This window comes from Setaria italica, chromosome VI (assembly GCF_000263155.2).
Source record: "Setaria italica strain Yugu1 chromosome VI, Setaria_italica_v2.0, whole genome shotgun sequence".
NCBI lineage: Eukaryota > Viridiplantae > Streptophyta > Magnoliopsida > Poales > Poaceae > Setaria > Setaria italica.
The window spans coordinates 2,637,996-2,657,386 of NC_028455.1; the positions used below are offsets into that span (position 1 = coordinate 2,637,996).

Below are 19,391 nucleotides of genomic sequence, written 5' to 3' on the forward strand. Positions count from 1 at the left end.
CCCCCCCCCCCCCCCCCACACACACACACACGCTGAGGAAGACAAGTCTCTGATACCGACTGTAATGTCCCGTTGCTATCGACGACTCGCCGGCGACGTGAGCGCAAACACCAATCGGAATCAGGAGGTAGTTTGGGAAAGGAACCTGAACCTCGAGAACCAGAGTTTTCATTCACAAGTCAGGCCATGTTTAGTTCACTCCATAATTCCAACTTTGGCACTACGCAAAAGGAAGATTCCTCATCACATCAAACTTGCGGTACATGTATGGAGTACTGAATGTAGACGAAATCAAAAACTAATTGCACAGTTTTGTTGTACTTTGCGAGACGAATCTTTTGAGCCTAATTAGTCAATATTTGGACAATAATTCACAAATACAAACGAAACGCTACAGTGTTGCTACAGTAATTTTAACACCCCAAAGTTGGGCAACTAAACAAGGCCTCAATACTGATTACAATTGTTACCCATCCGACACACTTAATACCCCACACACAGGCTGACAGCCCGGCCCTACCTGTATGTCACACATGCATACAAAACACACCACTCACTCCTGAAGATGTACTCCTAGCGCTGCGCCTTCTCAGTCACAACCGGGCATTACACTGCTCCGTCGATATAGGATTTTAATTTTATGCTTGTCATAGCCATAGCAAATATTTGATGTGTTCCCTAGAACATCCCATTTCCAGTCTTTTATTCCTCATTTCCCTTATCCATCCACGTTAGATGATTTAGAAGTTCAGATGTAGCTGGCTAGCTATGCACCGACTTTCCTTTTCTTTCTGAATCCAATCCACAATCGTCCCTCGCAGCTGGACAGGCGCATGTACAAACCACAGGTTGAGGAATTGAAAGATCACATTTGTCCGTCTCCCTATCTCTTGGTCATGGCATAGCAACATCTTTCCTTCCCTAGGTCCCTGAAAAGTTCTCCATGGCCGCATGCTTGTTCTCTGTGAGCTCATGCTTGCCTTCTCAATCATAATGTATGAAGCACCGTGTTTTAATTTCCAAAGCATTTGGTAGACTGTCGCTTCGTCATTCTTGCAGAAGTAATCTATTGCCTTTGGCAGCATGATCTCTTCAAGTTGCCCCAAGGTGAAGTTCACATGCAAGGAATGCTGCTCCTCACTGTAGATTGCCGGTATTGCAGGACTCCTATCTACAAGTAGAATGTCTTCTAAATGCCCATGGGGCGTCAAAAGGACTCCAACTTTCAGATATGGAGAATCTTGTACAGAATTTTTGGTTTCAAACAATAAGGACCTATGTTGGATGCACTCTGAGAGCGAGACATAGCACTGCAGATGTACTTCAATAACTGGTTCTAGAAAGGCACCTAGTAATCTTGACTTGTTTAACTCCGTACCGTGATAGAGCTTGTGCTGAACATTCTGCTTGCAACATAACGGGTTTGGGCGAAACCAATCAGTGCCAAAGTTGTGAAGATTGTCCCAATGTTCTTTGTGGTGTGTATCAACAACTGGCACCCATGAGAAGTGTTCTGTAGGTAGTTGCATAAGTTCTTTCGTAATGGTTTCAACTGTAGACTTGAAAATAGGGCCATACAGCTGTAGGCACTTAATTGCAGTCCCTACTATGTCTGTACTCTCTGAAAGCTGTAGCATTAAAGAAAGGAAAAAGTCATCTTCTGAAACATTACCATCTGTCCGAATGAAGATGAGTCTAGCCTCTATTCCATGATCTGAAGTTATATAGGGCACCAACTGTAGAAACAAAGGGCACTTGTTTGCTCGAATGATTCTGTGCTGTAGTTTCTTGCATGCAAGAAGGTGCATGATAAGAGGGTCAAAGGGCATGTGACAACGTGGCGTACCACCAAGCTCTACTAATCTCAGAAACTCTCTAGCCCCATCTGCTAACCACTCAAATCTTCGAGCAATGGAACTGTTCGACTCATCTTTGTTGAAGCTGATGACGGAGAAGACAAATGACTTAGTAGTATGTGCCATACGCACAGGAAATGAGGAATTCCTCACCCTCTTTTCTGTCTCTACATCTTCCAGGATCCTCTGTTTGCATTTGTGCAGCGTGTCATCGCACTCTTGGGCAGCACGCTTCAGCTTCCTGCGCCAACGCAACAAGGATGCATCAGTGATCTGCCACTTTCCTGACACCTCAAGAGCAGCCTCTAGCCTGATGTTTGCCATCTCTAGCCTCTCCAAGTTTCTGTTCGCATTAGATTCCTCTTTATCCCCATAATTTTGAACCAGACTAGATAGGATTTGGCTAACTGTCTCGTTGACAACTGCAGAACTGACGATCTCCGCCATCGGGATTCAAGGATCTGTAGTATCCCTTCCCTGTTCAGGAAATTCAACACAAAACAGCAAACATGAGAGACAAAAATATATGAACTTTGGATCACAAGCAAAGATTTAGCTTAGCAGCTGTAAAGAACCTACCTTTGACTGGATCACATGGGCAGCTATCCTCTGTATGTAGGGATATCTCGAGGGTAAAATCATACAGTGAGGGGCATGATGAGAACTTAGAGAGAATTCAGGGATAGCAAAGGCTTCGACGGGGAGAAAACAAGGTATGCAAGCCAATGAGGAGGGATGTGGAGGGTCTGGTCTTACCAAGGGAAAAAGAGGTAGGCAGGCAGGTCCCTCAGGATTTCAGGAAGAATTATTTGACTTGTTGTGGAAAATCAAATGAAGATCGGTGCGAATGCATGTGTGATGACTAACCACAGGAAAAGAAAGTGAGACGCAACTTGAGAATATTTTGGAATGTCTTGGTCTTGTAGATAAAACAATACAAAAACTTGGAAGTTCCTTTTTACGAGTCTTGGTCAGCAGTGGACAAGGAACTTGGAAAAACCTTGGGCGCTTGTCAGTGGCAATTTCTAGTATATGACGCCAATGTTGAAGTCTTTGTAAGGGCCCCTTAAGCAGGCGGCGCTAGGGTTGATGAATCCCTTTGCGGCGAGAGGGCGGAAAGAGGTAGGCCACGGCCAACATGGGGGAATGGGTGGATCCGGCGGGAGACGCACCTGATTCAGCGGCGCCTTTCCTCATATCCTCTGCCGCTGGTGCCCTCTGGTTGCCGCTGCGGCGCGCCCCAGCACCGCGGTGTCGCTGCGAGGCCTAGGCTCTCGCCGGCCGAGCGCGTGGCCTTCCGCTTCGCTGGCTCCGCGCCGTTGCGGATCTCGCCGTTGCTGCCCGTCATGTTTCCGCCGCCGCCGCCGACCCGGTGCTCCGTTTCCACTGCAGACGAGCTCCTCATACCCCAGGCGACCGATTCCGACACGTTCCAGTCTCCTCCACTTGCTCCTGCTCCGCTGGCCTGAGGCTCCAGGAGCTCGGCCATGGCCGGCAGGAATCCGATCAGAGCAGCAGCGCGCCGCTCTGTCTCCATCTCTCCGACCCGTGTCTCTTGGGCCTAAAGGCCCGTAATCCCCTTGAAAAGCCCACTTAACAATTGTGGCTGCCAAATCTCAGCCCATAAGCTACAGGTCAGAGAGGCATGAAATCTTGTCGATCTTCCAAAGATTTTAAACTCATGCGTATGTTTAAAATTCGTGTCACAGCAGATGGACGACTCATATTAGGTGGGGATGCAAGCCAACCAGCCAGCATCATTTGTTGATCACATAGCACATATGTGTGCAGCTAATTAATTTTCTTTTTTATTTTGATGTGTTTCACATAGCACATATGTATAACTTATCATATGTATTAGATCCTGACTTTTACATGTATACATGCTTCAAAGCTTTGTTAAAATTGATTTAAAAATTTACGAAACCTAATTCCATATGTTCATAAAATGTGATTCAACATTAATCTAGCCATTAGCCATGGTGGGCACTTAGAGTGGCACGCTAGAGAAGATTGATATGAAGTTGAGGATTTTCTTTCAAACAATATAAAAAGAATGATGCTTTTCAAGTAAAGATACGCAGCTGACTAATTTTCCTTTTATTTTTATGTGTTTCTTTGTTCTAATATGTATAACTAATCATATCTATTACTACCTCCGTTTCAAAATATTAATCATTTTAGCTTTTCTAGATATATAGGCTCAGCTATGTATCTAGACATACTCCGTAAGTCTATATTTAGGTGTGTAGCATCTAGAAAAGGTAAAACGACTTACACTTTGGAACAAAAGGAGTAGGTTCCAATTTTTACATTTAAACATGCTTCAACGTTATGTTAAACTTGATTTGGGAAAGATTGATACGAATATATTTAAGGATTTTATATGGAGTGCGTGCCATGTTAAATTTTAAATACTAAACTTTTGGGATTATTATTGGACCTATGACAATTGGCAGAGGTTGGAGACGCTTCCAAAGGGGTGGGGGCGCAACCTAACAGATTTGGTACGCAAGCTTTGGCCATGACCAACCTCCAACCTTCGCCCTGCCAACAAACATATATGGACTGTATTTAATGGGGCAGCTGAGACTCGACGTCGGCGAAGTCGAGCCGATGTGGAGCGAGCCGCACTAGATCATACACAGAGATGGATTGGGCGGTCGGCATGCATGACCAAATAGACCCGAGCATTTTAAGCCCAACCCGATCCTGATGGGTTTTGGCACGCTCACGTTAGCTGTCGAGTCGGGCATGTTCAACGAAAATCAAGCTCAAAAAAAAATCGGGCTGGCCCGAGCCACCCAAGCAATTAATTTTATTTATTTTTCAACTAAAAAAGAAGGCCTGATCTAAGCCCAGCCCGAACCCAGCCCAAAAACTCGGCCTGACAACATCCATGGGATGTTCGTGAGCACAAATTTTCAGCCCAAAATGAACCGGACTTTTTACCAGCCCAGCCCGCAAAATGCTCATGTCTACCTCCAAGCTTCGCCCTGCCAACAAACATATATGGATTGTATTTAAATTTTTTTTGAATTGGATTGGATATTAGACAGTTTGTATTGGACTTGGATTGTTTTACGTGGTTTTAACTGGACTTGGATTGGGTTTGGATTGCTTTACGTGGTTTTAACTAGACTTGTTCATTTGGACTGGGATTGCAATGTTATTACTTACTAGGAAATATGCCTGTGCGTTGCACGGGAGGAAAAAAGCATCGCACATCCCAATACACATGGCGCAAAATTTGGGTGATAATTTGATGTTGTTTGTCAATTTTCAATTAGGCCAAATAGAATTGCTAAATTATTGAATATATTTTTTTTTCTTCCTTCATTTTTTTTATCTTTGGCGTTTGTTTCTTTTATAGCAAATATGCCCGTGCGTTGCAATGGGAGCCTCTATATATCATCAGCGATGCACCCCTACATATATCCTCTCTTATCGACAGTGGCGACTGACGTTCATAGTTTCTCACGAAGCTCACACTTGCATATATCCATCCTCGTTAGCCTTGGCTTTGCTTCTTTGAACGTTGTTGTTCGGTAGGCTTCACCAAGCTTGTATGCAATTCATCAGTGATGCCTTCCGCAGTCTCCCACCAATTGGTTCTTGTCTTCATTTTCCTTTTTTCTCTTCTTCCCTACCCATCCGCAACAGAGCTCTCATTCCTTGATGGTGCAAAACAACTAACAGAATAAAATTACCTGTTGTATTATGATATTTTTGGTATTGGGGTGACCTAACTTTTTATTCTCGTTTGTAGGCCCAATCCATTCAGCCTAGCCCATTTTTAATCCAAATCCATATCATTAGCGTTAATAAAAGTATTTTTATTGCAACAAAGTATTAGCTTTACAAAACATATTTATTACACCCTTCCATGTTCCATACATACATATACACAATCTAACATATATAGATTTCTAGTATCCAGAAGCCTTGTAACAGTGCGTTCATCACTTTTATAGGTCAGCTTTAGCTTCAGCGAATCAGCCTAATTTGTTGCTTTTGCATTAGCTGCTGTTGAGGTCATCCTCTTCTACAGCCGGTTTTGCTTAAGGTATCTGCAACAAGAGAAACTGTATGGTTTCAGATAGAGGCAATTTTTCATGAAAGAGGGTACATATTCAGGGTACGGATTCAATTTCCCACAAAGATATGTTAAAATCAGATTACTTCATATGTGAAGATACTTCAATTTTCCACTATCAACATATCTTACCTGTAGTATACAATTATTCTTTTGTCATATGTGAAGATACTTCATATTTATCTGAATTTTGCCAGTGTGAAATCTTCTTTCAGTACTGCAAGGTCAGAATAGAATCAGTGAGAATGATAAGGCTTCAAGAAACATATTTGATGAAATTATCAATAAAATTGCTAGTGACGTTCCTGCAAGGAAGACTACTATCACACTGATTGCTACACTGGCAGATGCTTGATTCGGATGACCAGCAGTAGAGATAAGCCACTAAAACAGTTAATTCAAGCGAGGCAACAATACAAGCAAAACACTTCATGATGTAAAGACTTTGCATTACATATAGCTTACTATCCCACAAGGAACACTGAATACTGGAGAATAGCTAAACTCTGCATATAATCAGTGCAAGTACATGTACCATCTACAGCAACAGTAATTAAGAAGCAATAAACAAGTTGCAGTCCAATTAAGAAATACGAGAATCTCATGCAGTATGTAAACCTACATGGCAGTATCACCATAAAGAGAGCAGCATCAGGCTAGTAGCAGCAACTCACGTGCTAGATCTTGCCTCTAATCTCCATTTTTCCCCAAATCAGATAAAGCATCCAAGCCACAACAGTGCATCCCATGCTATTCCTCAGGCCAAGCGCCAGAGAAGCTCAATCTGTAGCAGTCCAGGGGTGCAGGCGGATTAAAGTGGAGTTGCAAAAAAGGGAGAAAGTGGAGTAGCTCGTGGCTGTACCTGTAGATTGCTGCTTGAGAGAGGAGGCAGTTAGGCAGCGGCCCCTGCTGCTCGACGGAGGGAGAGGCAGCCGCTGTTCCCGGAGGGGTGACCACTGCTTGGCCAACAGGCTTGGCCTATTGGCCACAGGAGCACAAGGGCAGAAGCCCGCCGCGAGCGGAGGCACGCGGGGTCGCCGGCAAGGGAGGGCGGTCGCGCACCGTAGGCAGCTTGGGACTGGGGTTGTGCGCAGCTGCCGGCGAGGCAAGAGTGGCTTGCGCTAGCAGGCAGCCAGGGTGTGGTGCCAGCGGCGGCGGCATGGGAGAATAGCCGGTGCACCATGCCAGATCCAGATGGAGGATGAGGAGGCGGCCCGCGGGGCTTTTTTTTTGCAAAATCATGAAGAACTACTCCAACGACTATGGGTTTGATTAAAAAAAAGTTAAGGGGTTTTTTTTGCAAAACGATCGTGACGGTTAGAAGAAACAACCGCTCTTTTATATCTATACCTATTATTAAAGTAAGCAACATCTCTGCCACGATTTTCATACGTCACCCTAATCTTGCAAAAAAGGTCCTGACATTTCGTGAAATCAACCCGCAGTCCAAATTCTGAAGAGAAGAGGGCCTCGGGTGTTAAAGGGAGGGAAGAGAGGGGGTTAAAGGGAAAAAGCTTCTCCTTCCTTTAATAATAGGTATAGATATAAAAGAACCATACATAAATACCTCATCTCCCAAGCCTACTATAAATAAATATCTAACCTCATTAGCTATTCGAAATGATGTATCATGGTCCGTAGATTGTTGAATTAGTTGGACGAAAATGTTGAAACAGGCAGCAGCCAGTCGGACTACCAATCCTGCGCGTATGCCCTGTGGCCTGACTAAGAGGATCTGGACTACCAGTATTCGTATAAAGAAACTTTCATCCAACTGGATGTTGGAGGATGACCCGTGGATATGGTCGTCAACAAAGTTGACTCACTGACTTGGAAATTGACCTCATTGACTTAGTGACTTGGAAGAAGACCTCATTGACTTCTTAGTGACTTGAAAATTAGGCTAAGTTGGAAGAAGACCTCATTGACTTGGTGACTTGGAAATTAGAGACTTGCGAGATTGAATCGGCATTTTAAATAGCCTTGTTATTACTCGCTGCATCAAGGAGCACAGAGCCAAGCTATGCGGACAGCCATGGAGCACCATTGCTCCATCCTACTCGTAGCCTCCCTCCTCCTTGCATCTCCAGCATGGACATCGGCCTCCGCGGGAAGTGACGGCACCGGCGCTGACCACCGTGCGCTCATGCAGTTCCGGTCCCTCATCACGGACGACCCATACAGGGCCTTGGCATCATGGGGCGCCGGCAACATGACCGCGCCGGCGCCGTGCGGGTGGCACGGCGTCACGTGCGGGGTGCGCGGGCGCCGCCGCAGCCGCGTGACAGCGCTGGACCTCCACGGGCTCGGCCTGGCCAGCTCCGGCACCGCGGCTCCTTCATCCCTCTCGGGCCTCACCTACCTCCGGCGACTCGACCTCTCCAGGAACCGCCTCGGCGGCGGCGTGCCCTCCCCGTTGCCGCCCTCCCTCGAGCACCTCAATCTCAGCCACAACGTGCTGCAGGGGCCGGTGCCCCCAGCGCTGGGGTCACTGCACCGCCTCCAGAAGCTCAGTCTCAGCTACAACAACCTCACCGGAGCAATCCCTGCCTCCCTTGGCAACCTCACCTCCCTCACCATCCTCGGCCTCGCCAACAACAACCTTGCCGGCGCCATCCCTGGCGCTCTCGGCAACCTCAAAGCTCTCACCGGCCTCTACCTCTCCAGCAATAACCTCACCGGAGCAATCCCTGCCTCCCTTGGCAACCTCACCTCCCTCACCATCCTCGGCCTCGCCAGCAACAACCTCGCCGACGCCATCCCTGGCAGTCTCGGCAACCTCAAAGCTCTCACCGGCCTCTACCTCAACCAGAACATGCTCCAAGGATCCATACCTTCCGCCATGTTTAACATCTCCTCTCTCCAGGATCTTAACGTGCAGTTCAACAACCTCACCGGAGCAATCCCTGCCTCCCTTGGCAACCTCACCTCCCTCACCATCCTCAGCCTCACCAGCAACAACCTTGCCGGCGCCATCCCTGGCGCTCTCGGCAACCTCGAAGCTCTCACCGACCTCTACCTCGCCCGCAACAACCTCACCGGAGCAATCCCTGCCTCCCTTGGCAACCTCACCTCCCTCACCATCCTCAGCCTCGCCAGCAACAACCTGCCGGCGCCATCCCTGGCGCTCTCGGCAACCTCAAAGCTCTCACCGGCCTCTACCTCTCCAGCAATAACCTCACCGGAGCAATCCCTGCCTCCCTTGGCAACCTCACCTCCCTCACCATCCTCGGCCTCGCCAACAACAACCTCGCCGACGCCATCCCTGGCAGTCTCGGCAACCTCAAAGCTCTCACCGGCCTCTACCTCAACCAGAACATGCTCCAAGGATCCATACCTTCCGCCATGTTTAACATCTCCTCTCTCCAGGATCTTAACGTGCAGTTCAACAACCTCACCGGAGCAATCCCTGCCTCCCTTGGCAACCTCACCTCCCTCACCATCCTCAGCCTCACCAGCAACAACCTCGCCGGCGCCATTCCTAGCGCTCTCGGCAACCTCGAAGCTCTCACCGGCCTCTACCTCGGCTTCAACATGCTCCAAGGATCCATACCTTCCACCCTGGGCAACCTCAAAGCTCTCACCGGCCTCTTCCTTCACTACAACATGCTCCAAGGATCCATACCTTCCGCCGTGTTTAACATCTCCTCTCTCCAAAAACTTGACGTGCAGATGAACAACCTCACCGGGACTCTGCCCCCGAACGCCGGTGGCAGGCTGCCCAGACTCACGTGGTTCGCCGTTAACAACAACCGGCTACACGGTACCATCCCGCCGTCGCTCTGCAACGCCTCCAAGCTGGAGTTGGCGCAGATGTCAGATAATTCCTTCTCCGGAGTCATACCGAACTGCCTTGGAACTCACCTCAAGAACTTGTGGGCACTGAGACTGGACTCCAACAAGCTGGAAGCAAATGTTGATGCTGACTGGGGATTCATGGATAGTCTGACCAACTGCAGCAATCTGAAGGTCATTGACTTGGCTAGAAACAAGCTGGGAGGTATGCTTCCTGGCTCGATCGCAAACCTTTCGACGAGCATGGAGTACTTGAGCATAAGTAACAACATGGTAAGTGGGCAAATACCTCAAGAAATCGGCAACCTTGTCAACTTGAAGAGAATTTATATGGATCGCAATAACCTTACTGGTATTATCCCTTAACAAGCTGGGCAACCTTCTCTTGTTCGGCAACAAGCTATCAGGGCAAATCCCACCAACAATTGGCAATCTCACCGTGCTCACCTCACTATTCCTTGAGGACAACATGCTCACGGGTCCCATTCCTTCCAGTCTTGGTAGTTGCCCTTTGCAGTCGCTGTCCCTGGAGCACAATCGCCTTACTGGTCCAATACCAAAAGAAATTCTCCTCATATCCACGCTTTCCGACTACGCGACTTTCCAAGAGAACATGCTAACTGGATCGTTGCCATCGGAAGTTGGTCACCTGAAAAATCTTGTGACCCTTGATGTATCTGGAAATAGGTTAACCGGGGAAATCCCCAACTCTCTTGGCGATTGCCAAATCTTACAGTCTTGCAGTATGAAAGGGAACATGTTTTAAGGGAAAATTTCAGAGTCATTGGGACAACCGAAGGCCCTCTTGGTTCTTGATCTTTCAAGAAGTTGGTCACGTGAAAGGTCTTGAACAACTGCATATCTCCTTTAATAACTTTGATGGTGAAGTCCCAAAGCACGGAATATTTCTTAACGCTAGCGCATTTTCATTTGAGGGAAACTCTGGCCTCTGTGGAGGTATTACTCAGCTGAAATTGCCACCTTGCTCAGATAATGGCAGTACTAGCAACAATAAGCCATCACACAAACTTGTCATGATGGTCTCCATAGCCACTGCCTTTCTAGGAATCTCCTTGCTCCTTGCACTATGTGTATTATGTCATCAAAGAAGGAAGTTGATAAAGGCAGAACATGCCTTACCACTCATCAATGATCAGTATGCAAGGGTTTCATATGTCAACTTGATGAATGCAACAAATAGTTTTGCTTCTGAAAACCTCATAGGCATCGGAAGCTTCGGCTCTGTTTACAAGGGAACAATGATAAGCCATGACCAAGAAGTTGTTGTCGCTGTGAAGGTGCTCAACCTTCAGCAGCGAGGGGCGTCACAAAGTTTCATTGCAGAATGTGAGACTCTGAGATGTGCTCGACATCGGAACCTTGTGAAAATCTTGACGGTGTGTTCAAGTATTGATTCCGGTGGCCTTGATTTCAAAGCTATTGTATTTGATTTCCTACCAAATGGAAATCTAGACCAGTGGCTACACCACCGTCTCAGGGAACATGGCACCCATAGTAGGATTGATCTTGTCCAACGGATAGACATTGCCATTCATGTCGCTTCTGCACTCGAATATCTTCACCACTATAAACCAACCCCGATAGTTCATTGTGATCTCAAGCCAAGCAATATTCTCCTTGACAATGACATGGTTGCCCATGTTGGTGATTTTGGGCTCGCAAGATTTGTGCATCAAGACCAGACTAACCCCTCAGATATATCAAGTGGTTGGGCTACAAGAAGGGGAACCATTGGATATGCTCCTCCAGGTCAGGTTCTAACAAGTACACTGCATTTTACTTTCATGATTGATTGAAAATTGAAATCCACAAGCAAGTAAAATGCATTGCTCCTTTTTCCATCATTTAACATTGTAGCTGTAGCATTGCTGATAGTCCTCATTTAGTTGCTGAATAATATGAGTGTTCCAAACAGAGTATGGACTGGGTAACGAAGTCTCAATCTATGGTGACATGTACAGCTTCGGAGTACTATTGTTGGAAATTTTCACAGGAAAAAGACCAACAGATAGCGACTTCGTGCAAGACCTCAACCTTCATAGGTACGTGCAAATAGCACTGCAAGATGAGCAAGTCACCAGTGTGGTACAAGATCCGGAACTCGAAGGGAGAACAAGCAGCTCCAGTAGCACCAGAGAAATTATAGTTGCCTGTGTTACTTCAATTCTGCATATCGGAATTCTGTGCTCAAAGGAACTTCCAATAGACCGCTTGCTGATTGGTGATGCCTTGAGAGCGCTTCACAGAATCAAAGACAATTATAACCAGTTGCACTTATTAAGTACATAGAACTTTCTGAAACACAGGATTTCCATATCCAGAACCATTTTACAGTATTCCGTGATCAGAACAGATACCAGGTCCTTGACCGCACTCAACCAAGTGTTGCGCTTTTTACTTTTAAAAAGACATGAAAGCATAAGATTGACATTGCATACACAATGGATGCCAGTATCGCATCCACCTGCACATCAGGGTCTAGAGAACATTGTTAGATTATCTTAATATATGATGTGGCCCATGTAATTAAAGAGAATGATTTTCATATGAAAAGATCGCAGTGTGTGTTTCTTTGAAGATCTATTAATGTTTTACTCCAATTATTCAGAGATATGTTGTTTTGCTATCTACATAATACATACTCATAAGGCAACTTTTTGCATCCAACTTCTACTCTGGCATTATGCAGTTATGCCTGTCATCATGCAATCTGCAGAAATTGATGAATGATATAAATGGAGGGAAAACAGAGGTAAAGCTCTTGTTCCAAACCTGCTGAAGTTCTCATCAGTCACCAATATAAACTGTTCAGCAACAAAAACATGCATGATGCATTGTTACATTTTTAAAAGAAATGATGCATCATTATGGATTCTACTGCCTGCTGGCATGTTTAACCAATACTACATTTTCTGCTTCACCAAGTCACTTTGTTCTTCTCATGAACTTTTGAGTCAGATCTTTGAGCGCTTGCCTCGAGTTAAGCACAACTTGATCCTCACTATCAGGAAGATCATCGATAGCGCCCGCTGCCAGTTTTGCATGTTCAGCAGCAAGAGACCTCGTCCTCTCGATTCCCTGACTTTTTGAAAGGTATTTGAGGGCCTACAAGTGTAAAATTGAGCAGTTCTGAGACCACACTAGACAATTTATGAGCATTTCACAACCCAAATAGTTGGATTATATTACTGGAAACAAAGAAAAGTACACTTTCCTTTCAAAAAAAAAAACACTTGCAGTACGAACCGTCTTAACATTTAAAGGGTCATCAAATCCCTGTTCAACAATCTCACGCAGTTCAGGGAATTCTTCCATCGCAAAAGGTATGGGAGCTGTCACAATTCCCTGTCCATACAGGGCATATATGATTCCTTACATGTCATTGATATCTTAAAAAGTAAAATACTACTGAGGAAATATTGAGTGAATAACTGTATTACTTGATGGATATCAGACAAGGAGGCTTTGCCTAGTGAAGCTGATGTGCCTGTGAAATTGAGGATGTCATCGATCAACTGATATGCTATGCCCTGGAAGAGAGAGTGTAGGTCATCTTAACAGTTCAATTGTCTAGCAAAAATAGGAACAGCTTCTGTCTAAGGAAAAATACAACACACCAAGTGTCTGCCATACTGATAAGCAAGAGCTTGTACTTCTGTTGTTTGCTCAGCGAAGACAGCAATAGCTTTGCAGCTGTCTTGTAGTATGTCTTCTGCAAATAATAGTCCATGCTGTACAAGCATCCATGAACAGGTGTCACATTTGAAAGCAAATATGGCTAGGAAAATTGTAGATTGATTATAAAGGTGCATAGCACGTACATATACATAGGATAGGGTCCTAGGGTTAGGAGGAGCCCTTGCCTATGCTACAATAAACCCTGGCGCCTGACCTGATAGGGGCCAGCGGCATAGCACAAGCGCCTATCAGGGTGCCGGCAGCACATGGGCCTAGCCGGGCTCTAGCCCAATTACACATATTCCAACACGCTCCCGCAGTCTAATCGTCGGTACCACAAATGTTTAGACTGGACCTAAACTCTGTGAATACAGACGAAGGCAACCCCTTGGTGAAGACGTCGGCGTACTAAGCCGATGTGGGAACATGTAGTACTCGAACGTCACCCATAGCAACGCGCTCGCGAACGAAGTGAAGATCGATCTCAATATGTTTGGTGTGCTGATGCTGAACCGGGTTGGAGGATATGTAGACCGCGATGATATTGTCACAATACACCAAGGAGGCGCGGCGAAGTGGGGCATGGAGCTCCTGAAGAAGCTGGCAGGGCCAGGTAGCTTCGGCGATGGCATTGGCCATGACACGGTACTCAGCTTCGGCACTGGACCTGGAGACAGTGTGTTGTCGCTTAGAGGACCAAGAAACCAGGTTGTCACCAAGGAAGACCGCATAGCCGGAAGTGGATTTGCGAGTGTCTGGACAGCCTGCCAATCAGCATCAGAGTATACCACCAGTGAATCCTGACCTGAACACGGACGCAGCAGTAGGTCGAGATGGAGAGTGCCACGGATGTACCGGAGGATGCGCTTCAGGGCAGCAAGGTGAGACTCTCGCGGATCATGCCTGTGGAGACAGACTTGCTGAACCACGTAGGCGATATCCAGCCTGGTGAAAGTGAGATACTGCAAAGCGTCGGCGAGACTGCGAAAATCCGAGGCATTGTTAACAGGAGCACCTGAAGCAGCCAACACCTTGGGATTGGTGTCAACGGGAGTGGAACACAGCCTACACTCAGCCATGCCAGCACGATCTAGGATATCAAGCATGTACTGCCACCGAGACAACAGAAATCCTCCACCAACAACAGGCTGCACATGCATACCCAGGAAATGATGAAGAGATCCAAGATCCTTCATAGAGAATTCCAGCTGCAAAGCCTGAATAATCTGTCGAAGCAACATTGGAGAAGAAGTCGTGAGTACAATGTCATCAACATAGAGCAAGAGATACACGATCTCGGTGCCTCGATGAAACACAAACAACGAGGTGTCAGATTTGGCCTCCACAAAGCCAACAGACTGATAATAAGCTGTAAACTAACTATGTCAGGCGCGAGGAGCTTGCTTCAAGCCGTACAGAGACTTGTTGAGGCGGCAAACGAAGTCTGGATGAGCAGAATGCTCAAAACTAGCAAGCTGAGCACAATACACAGTCTCAGAAAGAGTGCCATGGAGAAATGCATTCTTGACATGTAGCTGGTGAACAGGCTAGTGACGAGAGAGTGCCAACGACAGAACTGTCCGGACAGTAGCAGGCTTGACGACTGGACTGAAAGTCTCATCAAAGTCCACCCCTGGCCACTGAGTGAAGCCGCGAAGAACCCATTGAGCCTTGTACCAATCAAGAGAGCCATCCGAATTGAACTTGTGTTTGAATATCCACTTACCAGTGACAATATTAGCATGCGACGGACGAGGCACAAGCTACCATTTGTTGTTCTGGAGAAGCGTCGCATGCTCATCTTCCATAGTAGCCCGCCAATCAGGATCAACAAGGGCACTACGGAAGGACTTTGGAACTAGAGACAACGGCGCAGTGTGGAACAGAATAGGCTGACGGAACCCAAGCATGGCACAGGTGGTCATGCCATGCTGGTTGATGACGGGCGGAACAACGACAGCTCCTTTGGGAAGGACCGGAGCCCGAGCTCCTCGATCGGCGCCTGGTGTGCTGGTGGTGGGCCGGCGTCAAAGGCTGGCAGCGGTGACAGGAGATGAGGAGCAGCAGAGCGGCGCATGTAGATGAAGTGGAGTGGCGTCGAGTCGAAGCTAGGAGGGACCCATGGAGCTGGGGGGCAAGCCGGCGCCGGGGATCCACCAAGCGATGATGCTTCAGGGGCACTAGCGGGAACTCCAGGGGACGTGCCAGGGGCACCAGCAGGAACTCTAGGTCCACCAGCAGGGGCGCCGGGGTGACGCCAGGAGGTGCGGGTGGGCTGTGGCGATGCACCAGGGGCGCCAGCGAGGGCGGACGACGTGCCAGGGGCGTGGAAGGGCCCAGTAGGGGTGCCAGGGTGCCGGGGTGACACTAGGGGCCGCCGAGGAGACACCAAGGGGCGCCGAGGCAGTGCTGGGAGGCGCTAGCAGGGGCGTCGGGGCAACACCAGGAGGTGTCGGGATGGTGCCAGTGGGCGTTAGGAGGGGCACCGTATGGGGCACGGCGGGGGGTGTTGACGGTGCTAGTGGGATCTGCAGGCAAAGCGGGCTGTAACGTTCCGTTGGGAACCGGCACAAGGTCAGTAGCGTCGTCCAAAAAATTGTAATCCACCGGGGAAGGTGGAGAGGAACTCTCAGCATAGGGAAATGAGGACTCGTCAAAGGTGACATGTCAGGAGATGATGATTCAGTTAGAACCAATGTCAAAACAACGGTACCCTTTATGTTGAGCAGAATATCCAAGAAAAATACACCAGGTGGACCGTGGTGCTAACTTGTGACTAACTGTGGCGGAAAGGTTGGGATAACATCTACAACCAAAGATGCGGAGGTGATCATAGGATGGTGCAGTGCCATACAACGCCTCATGTGGAGTGCAAAAAGCAAGGGTCTTGGTAGGTAGCATGTTGATCAGATATGTCGCGGCGTGGAGAGCTTTGACCCAATAGTGAGGGGTAAGGCTTGCATGGAAGAGGAGGGAGCGGAGGATGTTGTTCGTAGTGCAAATGATCCACTCAGCTCGACCGTTTTGCGGCAACGTGTATGGGCATGACATGCGGAAGTGGACGCCACGGGAGAGGAAGAACGTGCGGGTGCTGGAGTTGTCAAACTCGTGATCATTGTCGCACTAGACGGCCTTAATGGTGGCACCAAACTGTATAGTCATGTAGGAAAAGAAGTTAGCAAGAGTATCAAACGTGTCAGATTTCAACCGCAGGGGAAAACTCAAGGAAAAATGAGAGCAATCATCAAGAATAATCAAGTAGTATTTAAAACCCGAGATGCTAGGAATAGGTGATGTCCAAAGATCACAATGAATAAGATCAAAATTTCTGGAGGCTCGAGAGGAGGACACCTGAAAGGGAAGACGGGTGTGTCGTCCGAGCTGACACGCATGATAGAGAGATGAGCTAATGTCTTTATTACATGATGGTAAAATGTGCGCAAGACGGGAAAGGGCGTCCATCCCGGGATGGCCGGGACGGTGATGCCAGATCATAGAGGTGGCTGTCAGTGTTTTAGACCGGCAACCCGCCTAAGGGGTACCCTAGGTGGTCTTTTGTGCGGTAAGGATTGTCGAGAATCAAGGAATCAATGGTGACGCAAGGAGTACGATTTAGACAGGTTCGGGCCGCTAGATCGCGTAATACCCTACGTCCTGTGTGTTGGTTTGTATTGGTCTTGGATGAACTGGAGTTGTTGTTTGAGGGGATCCCTGCCCGCCCTTATATACACGGGAGGGCAGAGTTACAAGTCCGAGTCCTAGTCGAGTACTATTACAGAGTTCTACTCGGTATGGTCCGAGTAGTTTTCCATGCATACACTTGACTAGTCCGAGCAGGATACGCCTATCCCTTGTCCTGGTTACATCCGAGTACGTCCCTTAGTGGGCCGTCCAAGGTCTACTCGGGACCTGGGGTGCGTGCCCGACAGTGGCGCCAACAGTGAGAGCAGCAGCAGCAAGGAGGTGCAAGGGGTATAGTGGACCCAAACTATTGCACCTGACGATCACGTTCCTGGACCGAAGATCCTTTACAGAACAACCAGACGGGTCAAATTCAATTGAGCAGTTGTTATTGGTAGTAAACTGGCGCACGAGAATAAGATTCTTAACAAGCTTGCGGGAAACAAGGACATTATTAAGATGCAAAGAACCGAGAAGAATAGTTGTGACAGTAGAAGTGACAGGGAGTAAAGAACCGTCATCGACAACAATTGCTGAAGGAAAAGGCTCGGGCAGGAGGCGATGGGCCGGCGTAGGTGCCCAGGAGGCAGCAAGGCTGCACGGCGCCGTGGCCATGGCCAGATGAACAGGAACAGACAGGGAAACAAAGAAGAAAAAAGAGGGATTTGCCGAGAACGACTCCTAAACTCACGATTGAACGAGCAAAACGGAACAAGGACGATGAGACGAATGAGATGGTGTGCTCACCTTCGACCACCGATGATGAACAATGGTAGCGGAAAAGCTCGCCGGAGTTGGGGAAGACGTCGGAGTCGGTATCGGATTCGCACAATCCACTGCACCACGGCATAGAGCTTGAAGAGAGGAGCTCCATGGTGGTGTCGGTTTTCGCCAGAAGTCCACGGTTTCGCCGAAAAATATCACCAAAATTTGACTAAGATCGGACTTTGACATCAGATCTACGGAGCTCGTCGAGACGAACGCGGTGATATATATATATATATAGGCTGGCTTTGGAAAAAAATATTTTCAAGTTGACTTTTCTATTATTGGAATTTCTGGATTTATTTATATGCACGAAAACAATTCCAGAAATAGCCGGACTTGTTTTCTAAAGCGAGAAAAATATCTAGAAACTTCCAAAAATTCCGAGATAAATCTCAAAGTTGAGTTGGGACACAAGAAATCCAAATAAAATACTTGGAGCTTGTGAAAAGGATTCTAGAGCCTTCCAAAAATTGGATTTAGCTCTGAGAAAATGAGAATAAATTCCAGAAAATTCTTGGAAGAGTGTGGACAACGTCTAAGCGCATTTTTGAAACTTTTGCACTCATGAAACACTAAGATGCATCAGCATGAATGCACAGATATAGAACAACATTATTTAATTTAGAAAAGCAAACAATTATTTTCCTATACTAAACTTTCTGTAAAGAAAAATAAATGTTAGGAAAATTTTAAAATTATAAGAAAATTATTATTTAATTATTCCTTTTAATCATATCCTGAAATTCGGAAATTTTAGGGCGTAACACTGGAGAGGGGTATAGATGTCTAGATGACAAGACCTACGTTGACAGCTAACTACTGGTCCCGTCTCGTATCTGTGCTCAGAGTCGTGCAATGTGACCTGTGATGACACCAAATCTTTTTTTACTTGCATCCATTACTGGTAGTCTCTGATAAATTCATCTCAAGTCCTATACTGAACAATGAGGGGTTTGCGGAAGTCGTAAGTCACCACCGTAGTCTTGAAGTTTGCAGTTTGTAAATCTGATCTATGTACGATACAAGTGTAGTTTGGAGCACTTCAGGTGTGGCTTAACGGCCAGCACTCGGCTATAAAGTGCAGCAACATTGTATTTGCTGTTCTAGTGTGTAGTTCGGCCCAAAGCAGTGCTCTGTTTCCTGGGGGTGAGGCTGACTATTTACATGTGTAGTTTGGAGCAGTTCTGAGACAACACTAGACAAGTTAAACCCAAAATTTTGGAGCATGTTACTGGAAACAAAGAAAAGTACACTTTCAATACGAACTGTCTTACTCCATTTTACAGCTTAAATGACGAATAGTTAAAGAATCAACTGAACGTAACAGCATATTGTAAGGCACTAATCTGATACCTCCACACCGTCACCCCACATCATACCTCAAACTTATTCAAGTTTATTATGAGTATAGTATCTTTACATCAGTACGTATAAAAACTCCAGCACTAGAGAACAGCATAATGCAAGAAAGTAAGAAACGGAATTCCTAACTATCA

At 46.9% G+C, this 19,391-nt stretch overlaps 2 protein-coding genes across 6 annotated transcripts; one reads left to right on the plus strand and one right to left on the minus strand.

The window, feature by feature from the left end:
• Positions 1 to 348: 348 nt before the first annotated feature.
• LOC101772740 lies at positions 349 to 7,494 on the minus strand. 5 transcript variants are annotated; one of them, XM_012846927.2, is made up of 5 exons: positions 6,815 to 7,494; positions 6,627 to 6,736; positions 6,085 to 6,169; positions 2,436 to 5,941; positions 349 to 2,333 (listed from the first exon to the last, which is right to left on the minus strand). In XM_012846927.2, the coding sequence occupies exon 5, from the start codon at positions 2,301 to 2,303 to the stop codon at positions 741 to 743; it is 1,563 nt and encodes a 520-aa protein (XP_012702381.1). In that variant the 5' UTR covers positions 2,304 to 2,333; positions 2,436 to 5,941; positions 6,085 to 6,169; positions 6,627 to 6,736; positions 6,815 to 7,494; the 3' UTR covers positions 349 to 740. The 5 variants fall into 5 exon arrangements, with proteins under 5 accessions (XP_012702381.1, XP_022683321.1, XP_012702380.1 ...); XM_022827586.1 differs by having other exon boundaries at positions 6,575 to 6,736; XM_012846926.2 differs by having other exon boundaries at positions 2,436 to 5,926; positions 6,575 to 6,736; positions 6,815 to 7,493.
• Positions 7,495 to 7,896: 402 nt separating this feature from the next.
• On the plus strand, positions 7,897 to 10,637 carry LOC105914537 (probable leucine-rich repeat receptor-like protein kinase At1g35710). The gene is made up of 2 exons (XM_014805343.2): positions 7,897 to 9,060; positions 9,123 to 10,637. Exons 1-2 carry the CDS (start codon positions 7,976 to 7,978, stop codon positions 10,111 to 10,113), a joined length of 2,076 nt encoding a protein of 691 aa, XP_014660829.2. The 5' UTR covers positions 7,897 to 7,975; the 3' UTR covers positions 10,114 to 10,637.
• Positions 10,638 to 19,391: the final 8,754 nt, after the last annotated feature.